Here is a 20,151-nt window from a genome sequence, read left to right as displayed (position 1 = left end):
TATCAAAGTGGATAGTAAAAGCTTTTCGAAGTATGTAAAAAATAAAAGAGAGATGAGAGTGAATATAGGACTGCTAGAAAATGAGGCAGGAGAAATAATATGGGGGACAAGGAGGTGGATGATGAACTAAATGAGTATTTTGCATCAGTCTTCACTGTGGAAGACACTAGCAGTGTGCCTGATATTCTTGTGTTGTGGGTGCAGTTACTATTACAAGGGAGAAGGTGCTCAAAAAGCTGAAAGACCTAAAGGTACATAAGTAACCCAGACCGGATGAACTGCACCCCAGGGTTCTGAAAGAGGTAGCATTAGAGGTTGTGGACGCGTTTAGTAAAGATCTTTCAAAAATCATTGGACTCTGGCATGGTGCCAGAGGACTGGAAAACTGCAAATGTCACTCCACTCTTTAAGAAAGGAGGAAGGCAGCAGAAAGGAAATTATAGACCAGTTAGCCCGACCTCAGTGGTTGAGAAGATGTCAATTGTTAAGGATGAGGTGATGGAGTACTTGGTGACACAGGACAAGATAGTACAAAGTCAGCATGGTTTCCTTCAGGGAAAATCCTGCCTGATGAACCTGTTGAAATTTTTTGAGGAGATTACAAGTAGGATAGATAAAGAGGATGAAGAGGATATTGTATATTTTGGACTTTCAGAAGGCCTTTGTCAAGGTACCACACATGAGGCTGCTTATCGAGTTAAGAGCCCATGGTATGACAAGAAAGTTACTCACATGGTTACAGCATTGACTGATTGGTAGGAGACAGCTAGTGGGAATAAAAGGATTCTCTTCTGGGTGGGTGTCAGTGGCTAGTGGTGTTCCACAGGGGTCAGTGTTGGGACCACTTCTTTTTATGCTGCATATGATTTAGATGATGGAATAAATGTCTTTGTTTCCATGAGAGGTAATGTTGCAGCTATACAGGACCCTGGTCAGACGCCACTTGGAGTACTGTGCTCAGTTCTGGTCGCCTCACTACAGAAAGGACGTGGAAACCATAGAAAGGGTGCAGAGGAGATTTACAAGGATGTTGCCTGGATTGGGGAGCATGCCTTATGAGAATAGGTTGAGTGAACTCGGCCTTTTCTCCTTGGAGCGACGGAGGATGAGAGGTGACCTGATAGAGGTGTATAAGATAACGAGAGGCATTGATCGTGTGGATAGTCAGAGGCTTTTCCCCAGGGCTGAAATGGCTAGCACGAAAGGGCATAATTTTAAGGTACTTGGAAGTAGGTATAAGAGGAGATGTCAGGGGTAAGTTTTTTTTAACGCAGAGAGTGGTGAGTGCGTAGAATGGGCGGCCAGTGGCAGTGGTGGAGGCAGAAACAATAGGGTCTTTTAAGAGACTCCTGGATGGCTACATGGAGCTTAGAAAAATAGAGGGCTATGGGTAAAGCCTAGGTAGTTCTAAGGTAGGGACATGTTTGGCACAGCTTTGTGGGCCGTAGGGCCTGTATTGTGCTGTATGTTTTCTATGTTTCTATGTTTGCAGATGATACAGAGATTGGTGGAGGGGCAGGTAGTGTTGAGGAAGAGGTAGGATGCAGAAGGACTTAGACAGATGCGGAGAATGGACAAGAACATGGTAAATGAAGTACAATGTTTGGAAAATGCATGGTCATGCACTTTGGTAGTAGAAATAAATGTGCAGACTATATTCTAAATGGGGAGAAAATTCAAGAACCTGAGATGCAAAGGGACTTGGGAGTCCTTGTGCAGAACACCCTAAAGGTTAACTTGCCATCTGAGTCGGTGGTAAGGAAGGCAAGTGCAATGTTAACAATCATTTCAAGAGGTCTGGAATACATGAGCAGGAATGTGATGCTTAGGCTTTATAAGGCACTGGTGAGGAAGGTCACATCTCAAGTATTGTGTGCAGTTTTGGGCCCCTCATCTTAGAAAAGATGTACTGGCATTGGGGAGGGTCCAGAGGAGGTTCACAAGGATAATCCAGGAGTGAAAGGGTTATCATACAAGGAATATTTGATAGCTCTGGTTCTGTACTCATTGGAATTTAGGAGGACGAGGGTGGGATCTCATTGAAACCTTTTGAATGTTGTAAGGCCTAGACAGAGTAGATATGGAAACATAGAAACATAGAAAATAGGTGCAGGAGTAGGCCATTCGGCCCTTCGAGCCTGCACCGCCATTCAGTACGATCATGGCTAATCATCCAACTCAGAACCCTGTACCAGCCTTCCCTCCATACCCCCTGATCCCTTTAGCTACAAGGGCCATATCTAACTCCCTCTTAAATATAGCCAATGAACTGGCCTCAACTGTTTCCTGTGGCAGAGAATTCCACAGATTCACCACTCTCTGTGTGAAGAAGTTTTTCCTAATCTCAGTCCTAAAAGGCTTCCCCTTTATCCTCAAACTGTGACCTCTCGTTCTGGACTTCCCCAACATCGGGAACAATCTTCCTGCATCTAGCCTGTCCAATTCCTTTAGGATTTTATACGTTTCAATCAGATCCCCCCTCAATCTTCTAAATTCCAACGAGCATAAGCCTAGTTCATCCAGTCTTTCATCATATGAAAGTCCTGCCATCTCAGGAATCAATCTGGTGAACCTTCTTTGTACTCCCTCTATGGCAAAGATGTCTTTCCTCAGATTAGGGGACCAAAACTGCACACAATACTCCAGATGTGGTCTCACCAAGGCCTTGTACAACTGCAGTAGTACCTCCCTGCTCCTGTACTCGAATCCTCTCGCTATAAGTGCCAGCATACCATTCGCCTTTTTTACCGCCTGCTGTACCTGCATGCCCACTTTCAATGACTGGTGTATAATGACACCCAGGTCTCGTTGCACCTCCCCTTTTCCTAATCGGCCACCATTCAGATAATAAGAAAGGATGTTTCCCATGGTGGGGGAGTCTCGGACAAGAGGGCACAGCCTCAGGATAGAGGGGCAGCCCTTCAAAACAGATGCGGAGAAATTTCTTTCGCCAGAGGGTGGGAAATTTGTGGCCATATGCAGCGATGTAGGGCAGGTCATTGGGTGTATTTAAGGCAGAGATTGATAGGACATGGCATCAAAGGTTACGGGGAGAAGGTCAGGAAATGAGGTTGAGGAGGAGAATAAAAAAGGATCAGCCATGATTGAATGGCGGAGCAGTCTCGATGGGCCAAATGGCCTAATTCTGCTCCTACATCTTATGGTCTTACTTAATAGAAAGAAGAATAGCAACATTTCATGCGAGGGTGAATGGAATGAGTTGCCTGATGAAGTGCTTGAGGCAGCTCTCAGCCTGCCAGTGAAACTTCCGGAAGCCACTTTGCCCGAGTACTTTTCTTCACATGCCTCCCCACGCTCAGAGGAAGGCTGGCTGCTACTTACCGGATCGGAAGGGAGTTAAAGATTCCTTTCTCCACGTCGAAGGTTTGATGTTGGACACGGGAGAGACCAAATCCCACAACCAGCACGGCCAGGGTGAGGGTGACGAGACGGGTCAGGACAAACACCACTGCCCACACGTTAAACCTGGTCAAAGGCAGCAGGCTCAGTCAACACAGCAGCCACACCGACACCGACAGTGACCCACTGGAGCTCCTCCGTGGCTTCTCCTCGGTAACCCAGGGGCAGTTCACTGCTGGAGGGCCTGTCCTGTCGGTGTGGGGGGGCTCACTGCTGGTGGATCTGTCCTGTCATTAGGGGTGGGGTCAGTGTGGGGGGGGGATCTGTCCTGTCAGTGTGGGGGGGCTCACTGCTGGTGGATCTGTCCTGTCATTGGGGGTGGGTTCAGTGTGGGGGGGCTCACTGCTGGTGGATCTGTCCTGTCATTGGGGGTGGGGTCAGTGTGGGGGGGGACCTGTCCTGTCAGTGTGGGGGATCTGTCCTGTCTTTGGGGGTGGGGTCAGTGTGGGGGGGCTCACTGCTGGTGGATCTGTCCTGTAATTGGGGGTGGGGTCAGTGTGGGGGGGGACCTGTCCTGTCAGTGTGGGGGGGGGCTCACTGCTGGTGGATCTGTCCTGTCATTGGGGGTGGGGTCAGTGTGGGGGGGCTCACTGCTGGTGGATCTGTCCTGTCATTGGGGGTGGGGTCAGTGTGGGGGGGGGCCTGTCCTGATCAGTGTGGGGGGGCTCACTGCTGGTGGATCTGTCCTGTCATTGGGGGTGGGGTCAGTGTGGGGGGGGCTCACTGCTGGTGGATCTGTCCCGTCATTGGGGGTGGGGTCAGTGTGGGGGGGACCTGTCCTGTCGGTGTGGGGGGGGCTCACTGCTGGTGGATCTGTCCTGTCATTGGGGGTGGGGTCAGTGTGGGGGGGGGGACCTGTCCTGTCAGTGTGGGGGGGCTCACTGCTGGTGGATCTGTCCTGTGATTGGGGGTGGGGACACTGTGGGGGGGGACCTGTCCTGTCAGTGTGGGGGGGCTCACTGCTGGTGGATCTGTCCTGTCATTGGGGGTGGGGTCAGTGTGGGGGGGGGATCTGTCCTGTCAGTGTGGGGGGGCTCACTGCTGGTGGATCTGTCCTGTCATTGGGGGTGGGGTCAGTGTGGGGGGGGGATCTGTCCTGTCAGTGTGGGGGGGCTCACTGCTGGTGGATCTGTCCTGTCATTGGGGGTAGGGACGGTGTGGTGGGGACCTGTCCTGTCCGTGAAGGTGGGGGGTCAGTGTGGGGGGGGGTGGTCCCAGCACACCAGCAACTGATTCTGCTCACCAGTCTGTGATTCAGAAGGGGAAAAGTCTAACGTTCACCCACTTACCCCAAAGTTCCCTCACCGATGTCCCCCCCCCGCCACCAATGCCCCTAACAATCCCACCCCCACCCGCCATCCCCACCCCTGTGCACTCACAGCCTCTGGTTGTCCTCATTGGAGAAGTACAATAGCCGGGCCAGGTGAAACACCAACTCTGCCACACTCTGTAACACCAGTAACACGAGCCCCAACCGCGTCAGACTGTACACATAAAACACCAGTCAGTACCTACAGCCCTCACCCCTGGGTCAGTCTCTACTGCTCCTGTTCACGGTTCTCCCCACATCAATATCCCCCCTCGGCCCAACAACCTAATGTTCCCCCTCGGAAAATTTCCACTCTCACACCAACATCGCCCCCTCAGCATCAAAGAGTACAGCACAGGTACAGACCCTTTGGCCCACTAGTCTATGCCAACCAGTGTCAATTTCCTACATTCTGACCCTATCAGTCCAAGCCCGACTACTCCATGGACCTACTGAATGACTTCTCAAATGATACTGTTGTACTTGCCCCAACCATTTCCTTTGGCAGCTCGTTCCATATACAGAGGTGCTAGAAAGTTTGTGAACCCTGTAGAATTTTCTCTCTTTCTGCATAAATATGACCTAAAATATGATCAGATCCTCACACAAGTCCTGAAACGAGACAAAGAGAACCCAATTAAATAAATAACACAAAACATTATTAATTTATTTATTGAAAAAATGATCCAATATTACATGTATTTGCTGGAAAAGGTATGTGAACCTTTGCTTTCAGTAACTGGTGTGACCCACATGTATAGAAATCACATCAACCAAACGTTTCCGGTAACTATTGATCAGTTCTGCCCATTGGCTTGGAGGATGAGGGCCGTTCCTCCTTACAAAACTGCTTCAACTCTGGGAATTAGTGGGCTTCCTCGCACGAACTGCTTGCTTCTGGTCCTTCCACAGCATTTCAATAGGATTATGGTCAGGACTTTGACTCAGCCACTCCAAACCACAAATTTTCTTCTTTTTAAACCATTCTGTTGTTGATGTATGGATCATTGTCTTGTTGCATTATCCAACCTCTATTAAGCTTTAGGTGACAGACTGCTACCCTGGCATTCTCCTAAAAAATGCCTTGATACAATTTTGAAAGTGTCCAGGCCCGGAGGCAGCAAAGCAGCCCTGGACCATGATGCTCCTTCCACCAGGCTTCACAGTTGGGATGAGGTTTTGGTGTTGGTGTGCAGTGCCCTTTTTCCTCCAAACATAACAGTGTGCATTTCTGCCAGAAAGTTCAACTTTTGTCTCACCTGTCCACAGAGCATTGTAGGACATCCAGGTAGTCTTTCGCAAACGTGAGATGTGCAGCAATGTTTTTTTGGAGAGAAGTGGTTTTCTCCGTGGTGACCTTCCATGAACACCATTCTTGTTCAGTATTTTCTTATAGTGGACACGTGAACAGAGACTTTAGCAAATTTTAGAGATTTCTGCAGTTCTTTTGCTGTTACCCTTGTGTTCTTTCTCAGCTCTTTCAGCACTGTGTATTGTGCTCTTGGTGTGATCACTGCAGGATGCCCACTGCTCGGGAGAGTAGCACCAGTACTGAGTTTCCTCCATTTGCAGACAATTTCCCTTACTGTGGATTGATGAACACTCAGCTCTTTAGAAAGGCTCAGTAACCTTCTCCAGCTTCATGCATCTCTATAATCCTCCTTCTAAGGTCCTCTAAAAGTTGTTTTGATCAAGGCATGGTGCACATAAACAGATTTTGCTTGAGAAGACTTTGTGTCTATTTTTGTAGGGCAGAGCACCTCTACAACCCACACCTCCAATCTTATCTCATTGATTGGAACGCCTGATTCCAAACAGCTTTTGTAGAAGGAATTACACCAGAGTTCACATACCTTTTCCAACAAATACATGTTATATCGGATCATTTTTCACGATAACAAAATGAAATATATTGTTTTTTGTGTTACTTACTTAATTGGGTTCTCTTTATCTAGTCTTAGGATTACGAGATGATCTGATGACATTTTATGCAGAAATAGAGAAAATTCTACAGGGTTCACAAACTTTCAAGCACCACTGTACTCACCCCCCTCTGTGTGGAAAAGTTGCCCCTCAGATCCCTGTGAAATCCTTCCTTTCTTTATACTTTATTGTCGCCAAACAATTGGTACTAGAATGTACAATCATCACAGTGATATTTGATTCTGCACTTCACACTCCCTAGATCACAAATATTAAAGATTAAAGATAGTAAAAATAGTTAAAATTAGTAAATATTAAAAATTTAAATTATAAATTATAAATAGAAAATAGAAAAATGGGAAGTAAGGTAGTGCAAAAAAAATGGAGGTGGGTCGTGTCCTTGATTATCCTGGCAGCACTGCTCCTCACCAGCACTGCCCCTTCTCACCAGAAACCTAAGCACACTCCCTAGCTTTGGTCTCCCCTACTGTTACTATCCACCTCATCTATGACTCCCAGACCTTTACACATTTCTATAAGATCACTCGTCACTCTCCTACATTCCAAGGAGTAAGACCTAGCGTGGCCAACCTCTCCCTGTAACTGAAGCTCTCCGGTCCCGGCAACTTCTTTGTAAATATGCTCTGTACTCTCTTCAATTTAACCACATCATTTTACAAGAGGGTGAGCAAACTGCAATATAAAATCCCAGTTCCTGTACTGATGTAGGCCAGTGTCGAGCACATTTTTCACCACCCTGTCAACCTGTGATGCTGCTTCGCACTAGCACTCCTCAGTCTCCAATACTCTCCCTAATGCCCTACCGTTCACAGTAAACATCCTACACCATTTTGACTTTACGAAATACATCGCCTCACTTTGCTGTATTGAAATCCGTCTCCTGAAAGTAACCTCGACCCTTCCATATTGACTTCCCAACCTGTACAAATCCCCGGTTAAAATCCAATATCAGTGCTGAGATTGTAAATAGATCAACTTGGAAACCGCTGTTCTACCTGTCCAGAGTTCAACAGACAGACGAGAGGGAGTTGTCCCTGCTGCACACTTACTTGAGTAGGTAGGCCCCCGTGATGTGCAGGAAATACAAGGTGATGTAGAGTAACTGACGTGGAATCTCCTCCTGTCAGACACAAAACGCAGCGTGTCACCCACCAACCAACCAAACGAGCCGCAACAGCCCCTCCACACACACACACACGTTCAGCAAACATTTAACATCTGCCCACTGCACGTTCCCACAGCAGAACTGTTCACCCTCGCTCCCTTTGAGAAGGGGGTGCTGATCCTGTGGGGAGGGGCTCCCACAGAGCTGGTGGAAAGTTCCTAATGTCCCCCCCCCACCCCCAGCCAGTGGAGGTGGTGGGTTTGGGAGGAGCTGCCAGAGTATCCTGCAGCCACAGTGAGATGGACCATAGCATACCGATGACAGGGTTTGCTTTGTCCTTGATGGTCAACAATTGTCCGTGCTGAACTCATCCAGGCAAATTCCATCACACTTCTGGCTTGTGCCTTGTAGGTGGGGTGTCAGGAGCTGAATCACTGAACACAGGAACCCAGCCTTGGACCTGCCATGCTACTGATTGTGAACAACACACATGAAATGCTGTAGCACTTCAGGTCAGGCAGCATCAATGGAGGAAATAAACAGTTATCCCCCATTCACATCAGGTCCCGGCCTGCTGAGTTCCTCCACCGTTTTGGTCTGAATTTCCGGCATCTGCATAACTTCTCGTGTGTATTACGTCATACAAAGAGCATTTGATGACTCTGGGCCTGTATTCACTGGAATTCAGAATTCAGAATGGTGAAAGGCCTTGATAGAGTGGACGTGGAGGGTACATTTCCTGTGGTGGGAGAGTCCAAGACTAGAGGACACAACCTCAGGACAGAGGAGGTTCTTTTAGAACAGTGATGAGGGGGGATTTCTTTAGCCAGAGTGGTGAATCTGTGGAATTCATTGCCTCAGCTGGCCTTGGAGGCCAAGTCACTGTGTATATTTAAGGCAGAGGTTGATAGATTCTTGATTGGTCAGGGCATGAAGGGATACAGGGAGACAGCAGATCGGGTCTAGAGGGAAAATGGATCAGTCAGGATGAAATGGTAGAGCAGACCTGATAGGCCGAATGGTCGAATTCTGCTCCAGTATCTTCTGAAGTTATGGTATTGATGATGAAGTGGTGGGTCTAGCAGGAGGTCGATGTTAGGGAACTGAGCTATGATGCCACAGCAGGTAGTCAGGCTCTCTGCTGTAGGAGGAGATGGACATCACCTGTCAATACTGGGGCAAACACATTACCTGTCACTATCAGACCATGCTGCATGCAGGGACAATATAGCAAAGGAACAGGCCCTTCATCCCACAGTGTCTGGGCTGACCACAATGCCAATCTGCACCTCTACCTTCCTTGAATTCCCTGCTCATTTTCAACGTAATGTCTTTTCATCTGCTATCATAATTATGTGTGCTATGTGCAACTGTTGGTACTGTGCTTTGCACCTTGGCCTCAGAAGAACACTTTAAATTGGCTGTATTCATGTGTATGGCGGAATGACAAATTCGACTGCAAGACCATAAGACAGAGGATCAGAATTAGGCCACAACCCATTGAGTCTGCTTCACCATTTCATCATGGCTGATTTATTATCCCTCTCAACCCCATTCTCCAGCCTTTCTGTGGCAATGATTACCACAGATTCACCACCCTCTAGCTAAAGAAGTTACTCATCCCCATTCTAAATGGATGCCCCTCTATTCTGACTTGCACACTATTGGAAACACCCTCTCCACACAAGTCTATCTAGCCTTTCAATACTTAATGGGTTTCAATGAAATCCTCCCCTCATTCTTCTAAATTCCTGTGTGTACAGGTCTCGAACACTCATCATACGTTAACCGTTTCATTCCTGGAATCATTCTGGTGCACCTTCTCTGGACTGTCTCCAGTGCTGGCACACCTTTCCCTGGATGAGAGGCACAAAACTGCTGACAATACGGGTGAGGCCTCACCTGTGCCTCAAACCCTCAGCATTACATCTTTGCTTTTATAACCTCGTCGTCTTGAAATGAATACTTACTTTCCTCACCACAGATTCAACCTGCAAATTAACCCTTAGGGAATCCTGCATGAGGACTCCCAAGTATTCTAACTGCCACTTCATAATTTACTATCAGAGTACATACAGTGGATGTCATTTGCTTCGATTTTCAGAAGGCACTTGATAAGGTGCCACACATGAGGCAGTTTAACAAGATCAAATCCTGTGGTGTTACAGGAAAGATACTGGCATGGATAGAGGAATGGCTGACAGGCAGGAAGCAGCAAGTGGGAAGAAAAGGGGCCTTTTCTGGTCGGCTGCAGTCACTAGTGGTGTTCCTCGGCGGTCAGTACTGGGACCACTACATTTCACTACATTTCACTATATTGTCAGTGATTTAGGTAATGGAATTTATGGTTTTGTGGCAAAGTTTGCGGATTGGTTGAGTGTACTTTAAACCGTTAAATCAGGACTCAGTAGTCCTGACAAAGGGTTCCGGCCCGAAACGTTGACTGTTCTTTTCCATGGATGCTGCCCGACCTACTGAGTTCCTCCAGCATGTTGTGAGGGTCTTTTAAAAGCCTCTTCGATAGGTACATAGAGCTTAGAAAAATAGAGGGCTATGCGCTAGGGAAATTCTAGGCAGCTTCTAGAGTAGGTTACATGGTCAGCACAACATTGTGGGCCGAAAGGCCTGTAATGTGCTGTAAATTTCTATGTTCCATGATACAAAGATAGGTGGAGGGGTAGGTGGTGCTGAGGAAGCAATGCGATTGCAGCAGGAATTAGACACATTGGAAGAATGGGCAAAAAGTGACGGATGGAATACAGTGTGGGGAAATGTATGATAATGCATTTTGGTAAAAGGAACAACAGTGCGGACTATTATCCAAATGGGGAGAAGGTTCAAACATCAGAGGTGCAGAGATAATTGGGAGCCCTCGAGCAAGACTCTCAGAGGGTTAATTTTACAATTGAGTCTGTGGTAAAGGCGGCAAATGCAATGTTGGCATTTATTTCAAGGGGATAAAATATAAATGAGATAATGCAGAACCTTTATAAGACACTAGTCAGGCCACACTTCAGACCGTAAGGCCGTAAGATATAGGAGAAGTAGGCCATTTGGCCCATCGAATCTGTTCTGCCATTCAATTATGGGCTGATCGAATTTTTCCAGTCATCTCCGCTCCTCTGCCTTCTCCCTGTACTCTTTGATACCCTGGCTAATCAAGAACCTATCTACCTCTGCCTTAAATACACCCAATGATTTGGCCTCCACAGCCGTTCATGGCAACAAATTCCACAGATTTACCACTCTCTGACTAAAGTAATTTTCCACATCTCTGTTCTAAGTGGACGTCCTTCAATCCTGAAGTCATGTCTCCTGTCCTAGAATCCCCTACCATGGGAAATAACTTTGCCATATCTAATCTGTTCAGGCCTTTAACATTCGCAATGTTTCTATGAGATCCCCCCTCATTCCCCTGAACTCCAGGGAATACAGCCCAAGAGCTGTCAAATGTTCCTCATACGGTAACCCTTTCATTCCTGGAATCATTCTTGCGAATCTTCTCTGAACCCTCTCCAACAGAAACATAGAAAACCTACAGCACAATACAGGCCCTTCAACCCACAATGCTGTGCCGAACATGTCCCTAACTTAGAAATTACCTAGGCTTACCCATAGCCCTCTATTTTTCTAAGCTCCATGTACCTATCCAGGAGTCTCTTAAAAGACCCTATCGTATCCGCCTCCACCACTGTCACCGGCAGCCCATTCCACACACTCGCTACTCTCTGCATTGTTACATACCTTGTGGCTATTTTGTGACTGTCTAATGACCGTGATGTAATTCAGTATCTTGTGAGCATGATGTAATGGTCTTGTGGAGGAGTGATGTAATTTTCCCACCAGTGTGAGGTCACGTGATGACATGCTCTCAACAGGTATATAACTGGAAACCCCTGTTGTTACACAGTTTAGTTCGTTGTTTAATTCGTCAGTTACTCCGTTATGCTGCATATTCATCTCATGATGCAGTTTCATTTTAAACTGCAGTTTTACTTTCTATTGTAAGTCTAGTATTGGAGAGTGAAGATCTTACTAAAGTACGGGAGCCTGAAGGATCGAGTAAGGTTGGTGTCTTTCGGCGGTTTCATAAAGGATCGACCTTATTGAATCTTCGTTCAGAAATAGTGACCTGCATCTAAGGTAACCCCTGTAATATCAGGAAGGTTTTTGGCCGTGTTCATTCGCCTAGAAAAGGTCAATTTCTTTAAGCCGTTTTATTTCCTTCGTCGTGAATCCTTTGGAGAATCAGCAGTAACGTCACGTCTTCGAAGAAATCTGTTTCCAGAGAAGTCTCTCCTTATTGACTGTGTAAATCACTTGGACTTTCGAATTTACCCTTTTAAGATCTATGTTCAAATTTACCACTTTAAGAACTGTTCCGGAGTTGCCGTATAGCAGTTATCTTCCAGTTAAGTTAGTCGTTTGAATACTTTTCGCTACTGTTGATCAGAGTTTAATAAATGTTTATGTTTGTTTATAAAACCTGACTCAATTATATATTCATTGTTGCTGGTCATGTGACAGCATAAAAAACTTACCCCTGACATCTCCTCTGTACCTACTTCCAAGCACCTTAAACTGTGCCCTCTTGTGTCAGCCATTTCAGCCCCGGGAAAAAGCCTCTGACTATCCACACGATCAATGCCTCTCGTCATCTTGTACACCTCTATCAGGTCACCTCTCATCCTCCGTCGCTCCAAGGAGAAAAGGCCGAGTTCACTCAACCTATTCTCGTAAGGCATGCTCCCCAATCCAGGTGTAACACACTGTAAGGTTTCACAGCTAAGGCTGAGATAATGGCTTCTCTGTAATATTCCACTGTTGAGGTAATGGTTTCTCTGTAGCAGCAATGTTTGGGTTATGACTAGAGATAACGGGACATGTTAGCCAATGAGCGGCATGTTGTTCCTTCTTGTGTAACTGGGAGACGGAAACTTGTGGTCTTTTGCCAGGGAGAGATGAGGAGAGAAGACACGAGTGGAGAGAGTTGTAGATTGCCGGAAGGAGTGGACTTGGAGTGAGGGTCCGAAGGTCAGCGATGATCGGAGGAGGTCGATGGTGAACAAACGGCTTATCAGTGAGCTCCAACATTGCGCAATAGTCTGTTTCATAAGAGTGGGCTCTTTTCTTTTTTTGTTTATTTACTAACCAGACAGTCAAATTTAGAATTATAAAGTTCACGTTTAATCGCATATTGTTATTTCGTGATACTGATTTGTAACAGGGGACACATCACGCAGCATTCACCCAAACGAGATTTCTTAAGTTTGGCCGGACCGGGGGCTATCACCCCCTAGATTAAGCCGCTTCCTGAAGCGAGAGTTACAGAGGCAACGTCCTTGTAAATCTCCTCTGCACCCCTTCTAGTTTCCACATCCTTCCTGTAGTGAGGCGACCAGAACTGAGCACAGTACTCCAAGTGGGGTCTGACCAAGGTCATATATAGCTGTGACATTACCTCTCGGTTCTTAAATTCAATCCCATGTTGATGAAGGCCAATACACTGTATGCCTTCTTAACCACAAAGTCAACCTGCAACCTGGACTTCAAGATCCCTCTGATCCTCCACACTGACAAGAGTCTTACCATTAATACTATATTTTGCCATCATATTTGACTTACCATAATGAACCACCTCACACTTATCTGGGTTGAACTCCATCTGCCACTTCCCAGCCCAGTTTTGCATCCAATCAATGTCCTGCTGTAACCTCTGACAGCCCTCCACACTATCCACAACACCCTCAACCATTGTGTCATCAGCAAATTTACTAACCCATCCCTCCACTTCCTCATCCAGGTCATTTATAAAAATCAAGAAGAGTAAGGGTCCCAGAACAGATCCCTGAGGCACTCCACTGGTGACCGACCTCCATGCAGAACATGACCCCTCTACAACCACTCTTTGCCTTCCATGGGCAAGCCAGTTCTGGATCCACAAAGCAATGTCCACTTGGATCCCATGCCTCCTTACTTTCTCAATAAGCCTTGCATGGGGTACCTTATCAAACGCCATGCTGAAATCCATATACACTGCATCTACTACTCTACCTTCATCAATGTGTTTAGTCACATCCTCAAAACATTCAATCAGGCTCATCAGGCACAACCCGCCCTTGACAAAGCCATGCTGACTATTCCTAATCATATTATACCTCTCCAAATGTTCATAAATCCTGTCTCTCAGGATCTTCTCTGTCAACTTACCAACCACTGAAGTAAGACTCACTGGTCTATAATTTCCTGGACTAGCTCTACTCCCTTTGTTGAATAAGGGAACAACATCTGCAACCCTCCAATCCTCCGGAACCTCTCCCGTCCCCATTGATGATTCAAAGATCATTGCCAGAGGCTCCTCCCTCGCCTCCCACAGTAGCCTGGGGTTCATCTCACCTGGTCCCAGAGACTTATCCAACTTGATGCTTTCCAAAAGTTCTAGCACACCCTTTCTCTTAATATCCACATGCTCAAGCTTTTCAGCCCACTGTAATTCATCCCTACAATCACCAAGATCCTTTACTGTAGTGAATACTGAAGCAAAGTACTCATTAAGTACCTCTGCTATCTCCTCCAGTTCCATACACACTTTACCACTGTCACACTTGATTGGTCCTATTCTCTCATGTCTTATCCTCTTGCTCTTCACATACTTGTAGAATGCCTTGGGGTTTTCCTTAATCCTGCCCGCCAAGACCTTCTCATGGTCCCTTCTGGCTCTCCTAATTTCTTTCTTGAACTCTTTCCTGCTAGCCTTATAATCTTCTGGATTTCTATCTTTACCTAGTTTTTTAAACCTTTCGTAAGCTCATCTTTTCTTCTTGACTAGACTTACAACAGCCTTTGTACACCACGGTTCCTGTACCCTACCATCCTTTCCCTGTCTCACTGGAATGTACCTATGCAGAACTCCACACAAATATCCCCTGAACATTTGCCACATTTCCTCCGTACATTTCCCTGAGAACATCTGTTTCCAATGTATGCTTCCAATTTCCTGCCTGAAAGCCTCATATTTCCCCTTACTTCAATTAAACGCTTTCCTAATTTGTCTGTTCCGATCCCTCTCCAATGCGATGGTAAAGGAGACAGAATTGTGATCACCTCCAAAATGCTCTCCCACTGAGAGACCTGACACCTGACCAGATTCATTTCCCAATACCAGATCAAGTACAGCCTCTCCTCTTGTAGGCTTATCTACATATTGTGTCGGGAAACCTTCCTGAACACACCTCACAAACTCCACCCCATCTAAACACCTCATCCGAGGGACATGCTGATCAATATTTGGGAAGTTAAAATCTCCCAAGATGACAACCCTGTTATTATTACACCCTTCCAGCGTCTGTCTCCCAATCTGCTCCTCGATATCCCTGTTACTGTTAGGTGGTCTATAAAAAACACCCAGTAGAGTTATTGACCCCTTCCTGTTTCTAACTTCCACCCACAGAGACTCAGTAGACAATCCCTCCATGACTTCCTCCTTTTCTGCAGCCATGTCACTATCTCGGGACTTGGGACTAGCTGCAGTAGCCGGATCTCTGGCACTGAGTCTGGCTCTGCAGTGCAGAAGGGAGGGGAAAAAAGAGGAGAGCGGTAGTGATAGGGGACTCGATAGTGAGAGGTGCAGATAGGAGGTTCTGTGGTCGTGACAGAGAATCCAGGATGGTTTGTTGCCTCCCAGGTGCCAGGGTCAAGGATGTCTCTGATCGATTGCATGACATTCTGAAGTGGGAGGGTGACCAGCCAGATGTCGTGGTTCGGTACCAATGACATAGCAAGGAAGAGTGAGGAGGTCCTGGACAGTGAGTATAGAGAGCTTGGTAGGAAGCTGAAAAGCAGGACCTCAAGGGTGGTAATCTCAGGATTGCTACCTGTGCTAGGTGCCAGTGAGGGTAGGAATAGGATGCTCTGGAGGAGGAACAAGTGGCTGAGAAACTGGTGTAGGGGGCAGGGTTTCAGATTTCAGGATCATTGGAACCTCTTCTGGGGCAGGTGGGACCTGTACAAGAGAGACGGGTTACACTTGAACCACAGGGGGACCAATATCCTTTCAGGGAGGTTTGTTAGTGCTATTGGGGAGGCTTTAAACTAGATTTGCAGGGGGATGGGAACCAGAGTGCCAGAGCTGACAGTGTGGCTGGGGTGAAAATAAATGATATTGAAAGTTTAAGCAAATCCGCTGATAGAAAGGTTGTGAGTGGTGGTAAAAATCTTCTGAGGTGAATATATTTCAATGCTAGGAGTATTGCGGGGAAGGCGGATGAGTTGAGGGCGTGGATTGACACGTGGAATTATGATGTTGTAGCAATTAGTGAAACTTGGCTACAGGAGGGGCAGGACTGGCAGCTTAATATTCCGGGGTTCTGATGTTTCAGATGTGATCGAGGCAGAGGAATGAAAGGTGGGGGAGTAACGTTGCTTGTTAGGGAAAATATTACAGCAGTGCTCAGGCAGGACAGATTAGAGGGCTTGTCTACTGAGCCCTTATGGGTGGAGCTGAGAAACAGGAAAGGTATGGCCACATTAGTGGGATTGTATTACAGACCATCCAATAGTCAACGAGACTTGGAAGAGCAAATCTGCAGAGAGATAGCAGACAACTGCAGGAAACATAAAGTTGTGGTGGTAGGGGATTTTAATTTTCCATACATTGATTGGGACTCCCATACTGTTAGGGGTCTAGATGGTTTAGAGTTTGTAAAATGTGTTCAGGAAAGTTTTCTAAATCAGTATATAGAGGGACCAACTAGAGGGGATGCAATATTGGATCTCCTGTTAGGAAACGAATTAGGGCAAGTGACAGAAGTCTGTGTAGGGGAGCACTTTGGTTCCAGTGATCATAACGCCATTAGTTTCAATTTGATCATGGACAAGGATAGATCTGGTCCTAGGGTTGAGGTTCTGAACTGGAAGAAGGCCAAATTTGAAGAAATGAGAAAGGATCTAAAAAGTGTGGATTGGGACAGGTTGTTCTCTGGCAAAGATGTGATTGGTAGGTGGGAAGCCTTCAAAGGGGAAATTTTGAGAGTGCAGAGTTTGTATGTTCCTGTCAAGATTAAAGGCAAATTGAATAGGAATAAGGAACCTTGGTTCTCAAGGGATATTGCAACTCTGATAAAGAAGAAGAGACAGTTGTATGAAATGTATAGGAAACAGGGGGTAAATCAGGTGCTTGAGGAGTATAAGAAGTGCAAGAAAATACTTAAGAAAGAAATCAGGAGGGCAAAAAGAAGACATGAGGTTGCCTTGGCAGTCAAAGTGAAGGATAATCCAAAGAGCTTTTACAAGTATATTAAGAGCAAAAGGATTGTAAGGGATAAAATTGGTCCTCTTGAAGATCAGAGTGGTCGGCTTTGTGCGGAACCAAAGGAAATGGGGGAGATCTTAAATAGGTTTTTTGCGTCTGTATTTACTAAGGAAGCTGGCATGAAATCTATGGAATTGAGGGAATCAAGTAGTGAGACCATGGCAACTGTACAGATTGAAAAGGAGGAGGTGCTTGCTGTCTTGAGGAAAATTAAAGTGGATAAATCCCCGGGACCTGACAGGGTGTTCCCTCAGACCTTGAAGGAGACTAGTGTTGAAATTGCAGGGGCCCTGGCAGAAATATTTAAAATGTCGCTGTCTACGGGTGAAGTGCCGGAGGATTGGAGAGTGGCTCATGTTGTTCCGTTGTTTAAAAAAGGATCGAAAAGTAATCCGGGAAATTACAGGCCAGTAAGTTTAACGTCGGTAGTAGGTAAGTTATTGGAGGGAGTACTAAGAGACAGAATCTACAAGCATTTGGATAGACAGGGACTTATTAGGGAGAGTCAACATGGCTTTGTGCGTGGTAGGTCATGTTTGACCAATCTGTTGGAGTTTTTCGAGGAGGTTACCAGGAAAGTGGATGAAGGGAAGGCAGTGGATATTGTCTACGTGGACTTCAGTAAGGCCTTTGACAAGGTCCCGCATGGGAGGTTAGTTAGGAAAATTCAGTCGCTAGGTATACATGGAGAGGTGGAAAATTGGATTGGACATTGGCTCGATGGAAGAAGCCAGAGAGTGGTGGTAGAAAATTGCTTCTCTGAGTGGAGGCCTGTGACTAGTGGTGTGCCACAGGGATCAGTGCTGGGTCCATTGTTATTTGTCATCTATATCAATGATCTGGATGATAATGTGGTAAATTGGATCAGCAAGTTTGCTGATAATACAAAGATTGGAGGTGTAGTAGACAGTGAGGAAGGTTTTCAGAGCCTGCAGAGGGACTTGGACCAGCTGGAAAAATGGGCTGAAAAATGGCAGATGGAGTTTAATACTGACAAGTGTGAGGTATTGCACGTTGGAAGGACAAACCAACGTAGAACATACAGGGTTAATGGTAAGGCACTGAGGAGTGCAGTGGAACAGAGGGATCTGGGAATACAGATACAAAATTCCCTAAAAGTGTCGTCACAGGTAGATAGGGTCGTAAAGAGAGCTTTTGGTACATTGGCCTTTATTAATTGAAGTATTGAGTATAAGAGCTGGAATGTTATGATGAGGTTGTATAAGGCATTGGTGAGGCCGAATCTGGAGTATTGGGTTCAATTTTGGTCACCAAATTACAGGAAGGATATAAATAAGGTTGAAAGAGTGCAGAGAAGGTTTACAAGGATGTTGCTGGGACTTGAGTCACTCAGTTACAGAGAAAGGTTGAATAGGTTAGGACTTTATTCCCTGGAGCGTAGAAGAATGAGGGGAGATTTGATAGAGGTATATAAAATTATGATGGGTATAGATAGAGTGAATGCAAGCAGGCTTTTTCCACTGAGGCAAGGGGAGAAAAAAACCAGAGGACATGGGTTAAGGGTGAGGGGGGAAAAGTTTAAAGGGAATATTAGGGGGGCTTCTTCACACAGAGAGTGGTGGGAGTTTGGAATGAGCTGCCAGACGAGGTGGTAAATGCGGGTTCTTTTTTAACATTTAAGAATAAATTGGACAGATACATGGATGGGAGGTGTATGGAGGGATATGGTCCGTGTGCAGGTCAGTGGGACTAGGCAGAAAATGGTTCGGCACAGCCAAGAAGGGCCAAAGGGCCTGTTTCTGTGCTGTAGTTTCTATGGTTCTATGGTTCGGATCAGCAGTGCCACACCCCTACCTCTTTTGCCTCCCTCCCTGTCCTTTCTGAAACATCTAAAGCCTGGCACTCGAAGTAACCATTCCTGCCCCTGAGCCATCCAAGTCTCTGTAATGGCCACAACATCATAGCTCCAAGTATTGATCCACACTCTAAGCTCATCTGCTTTGTTCATGATGCTTCTTGCATTAAAATAGACACATCTCAAACTATCGATCTGAGCATATCCCTTCTCTATCACCTGCCTATCCTCCCTCTCACACTGTCTCCAAGCTTTCCCTATTTCTGAGCCAACCTCCCCTTCTTCCGTCTCTTCAGTTCAGTTCCTACCCCCCAGCGATTCTAGTTTCGCCTTAGCAAACCTCCCTGCCAGGATATTGGTCCACCTTGGATTCAAGGCCGTCCCCCCCAACAGTACTCAAACAGGATACTCTTTGTTAAGGAAGACAGCCACTGGGGTACTCTCTAGTATCTGACTCTTGCCCTTCCCTCTCCTGTTACCGACTAATCTGTCTCCCGAGGCCCTGGTGTGACTACTTGCCTATAGCTCCTCTCTATCACCTCCTCACTCTCCCTGACCAAAGGTCATCGAGCTGCATCTCCAGTATTGTATCCAGTATCTTACAGTATTGTCAACAGTTTTGGCCCCATATCTCAGAAAGAATGCGTTGTCATCGGAGGTTCACCAGGATGATCCCGGCAATGAAGGGGTTAATAAATGAACAGCATTGGGCAGCTTGTGCTCACTGAAATTTAGAAGAATGCGTGGGATCTCATTGAAACCTACCAAATGCTGAAAGGACTAGATAGGGTGGATGTGGAGAGGCTGTTTCCTCTTGCGGGGGTATCCAGAACTAGAGGGCACAGCTTCAAAATTGAGGGGCGACCCTTTAGAACAGAGGGAATGAAGAATTTTTTTAGCCGGAGTCGTAAATTTGTGGAATGCTCTGCCACAAACTGCACTGGCTGCCAAGTCTGTGGGTATATTTAGGTGGAAATTGATAAGTTTCCTAATCAGTCAGGACATCAAAGTTTACGGCAGATGTATGGGGTTGAGTGGGATCCAGGATCAGCCGTGATGCATTGGTGGAACATACTCGATGGGCTGAATGGCCTAATTCTGCTCCTTTGTGTTATGGTCTTATCTACAGAACAGTGACTGTAAACTGTAAACATCAGGAACTATTAACGGTAAACAAACTGCGAAAATGCAGATAGAAATAAATAGCAATAAATAACCAGCATGAAATAGCAAGATAACAGAGTCCT

At 46.2% G+C, this 20,151-nt stretch overlaps 1 protein-coding gene across 3 annotated transcripts in view; it reads right to left on the bottom strand.

Annotated features, from left to right (window-relative positions):
- LOC134350321 (translocating chain-associated membrane protein 2-like) overlaps positions 1–20,151 on the bottom strand; it is an 89,619-nt gene that overhangs the window by 22,032 nt on the left and 47,436 nt on the right. For all 3 annotated transcript variants that reach the window (XM_063055370.1, XM_063055369.1, XM_063055371.1), the window contains 3 exons: positions 7,723–7,793; positions 4,800–4,904; positions 3,343–3,486 (listed from right to left, as the gene is read on the bottom strand). In XM_063055370.1, the coding sequence (XP_062911440.1) occupies positions 3,343–3,486; positions 4,800–4,904; positions 7,723–7,793 (320 nt within the window). The remainder of the gene's footprint in view (positions 1–3,342; positions 3,487–4,799; positions 4,905–7,722; positions 7,794–20,151) is intronic.

This window comes from Mobula hypostoma, chromosome 8 (genome assembly GCF_963921235.1).
Source record: "Mobula hypostoma chromosome 8, sMobHyp1.1, whole genome shotgun sequence".
NCBI classification, from domain to species: domain Eukaryota; kingdom Metazoa; phylum Chordata; class Chondrichthyes; order Myliobatiformes; family Myliobatidae; genus Mobula; species Mobula hypostoma.
The sequence above is the reverse complement of the archived record's forward strand: the minus strand, read 5'-3'. Positions and strand labels throughout refer to the sequence as shown.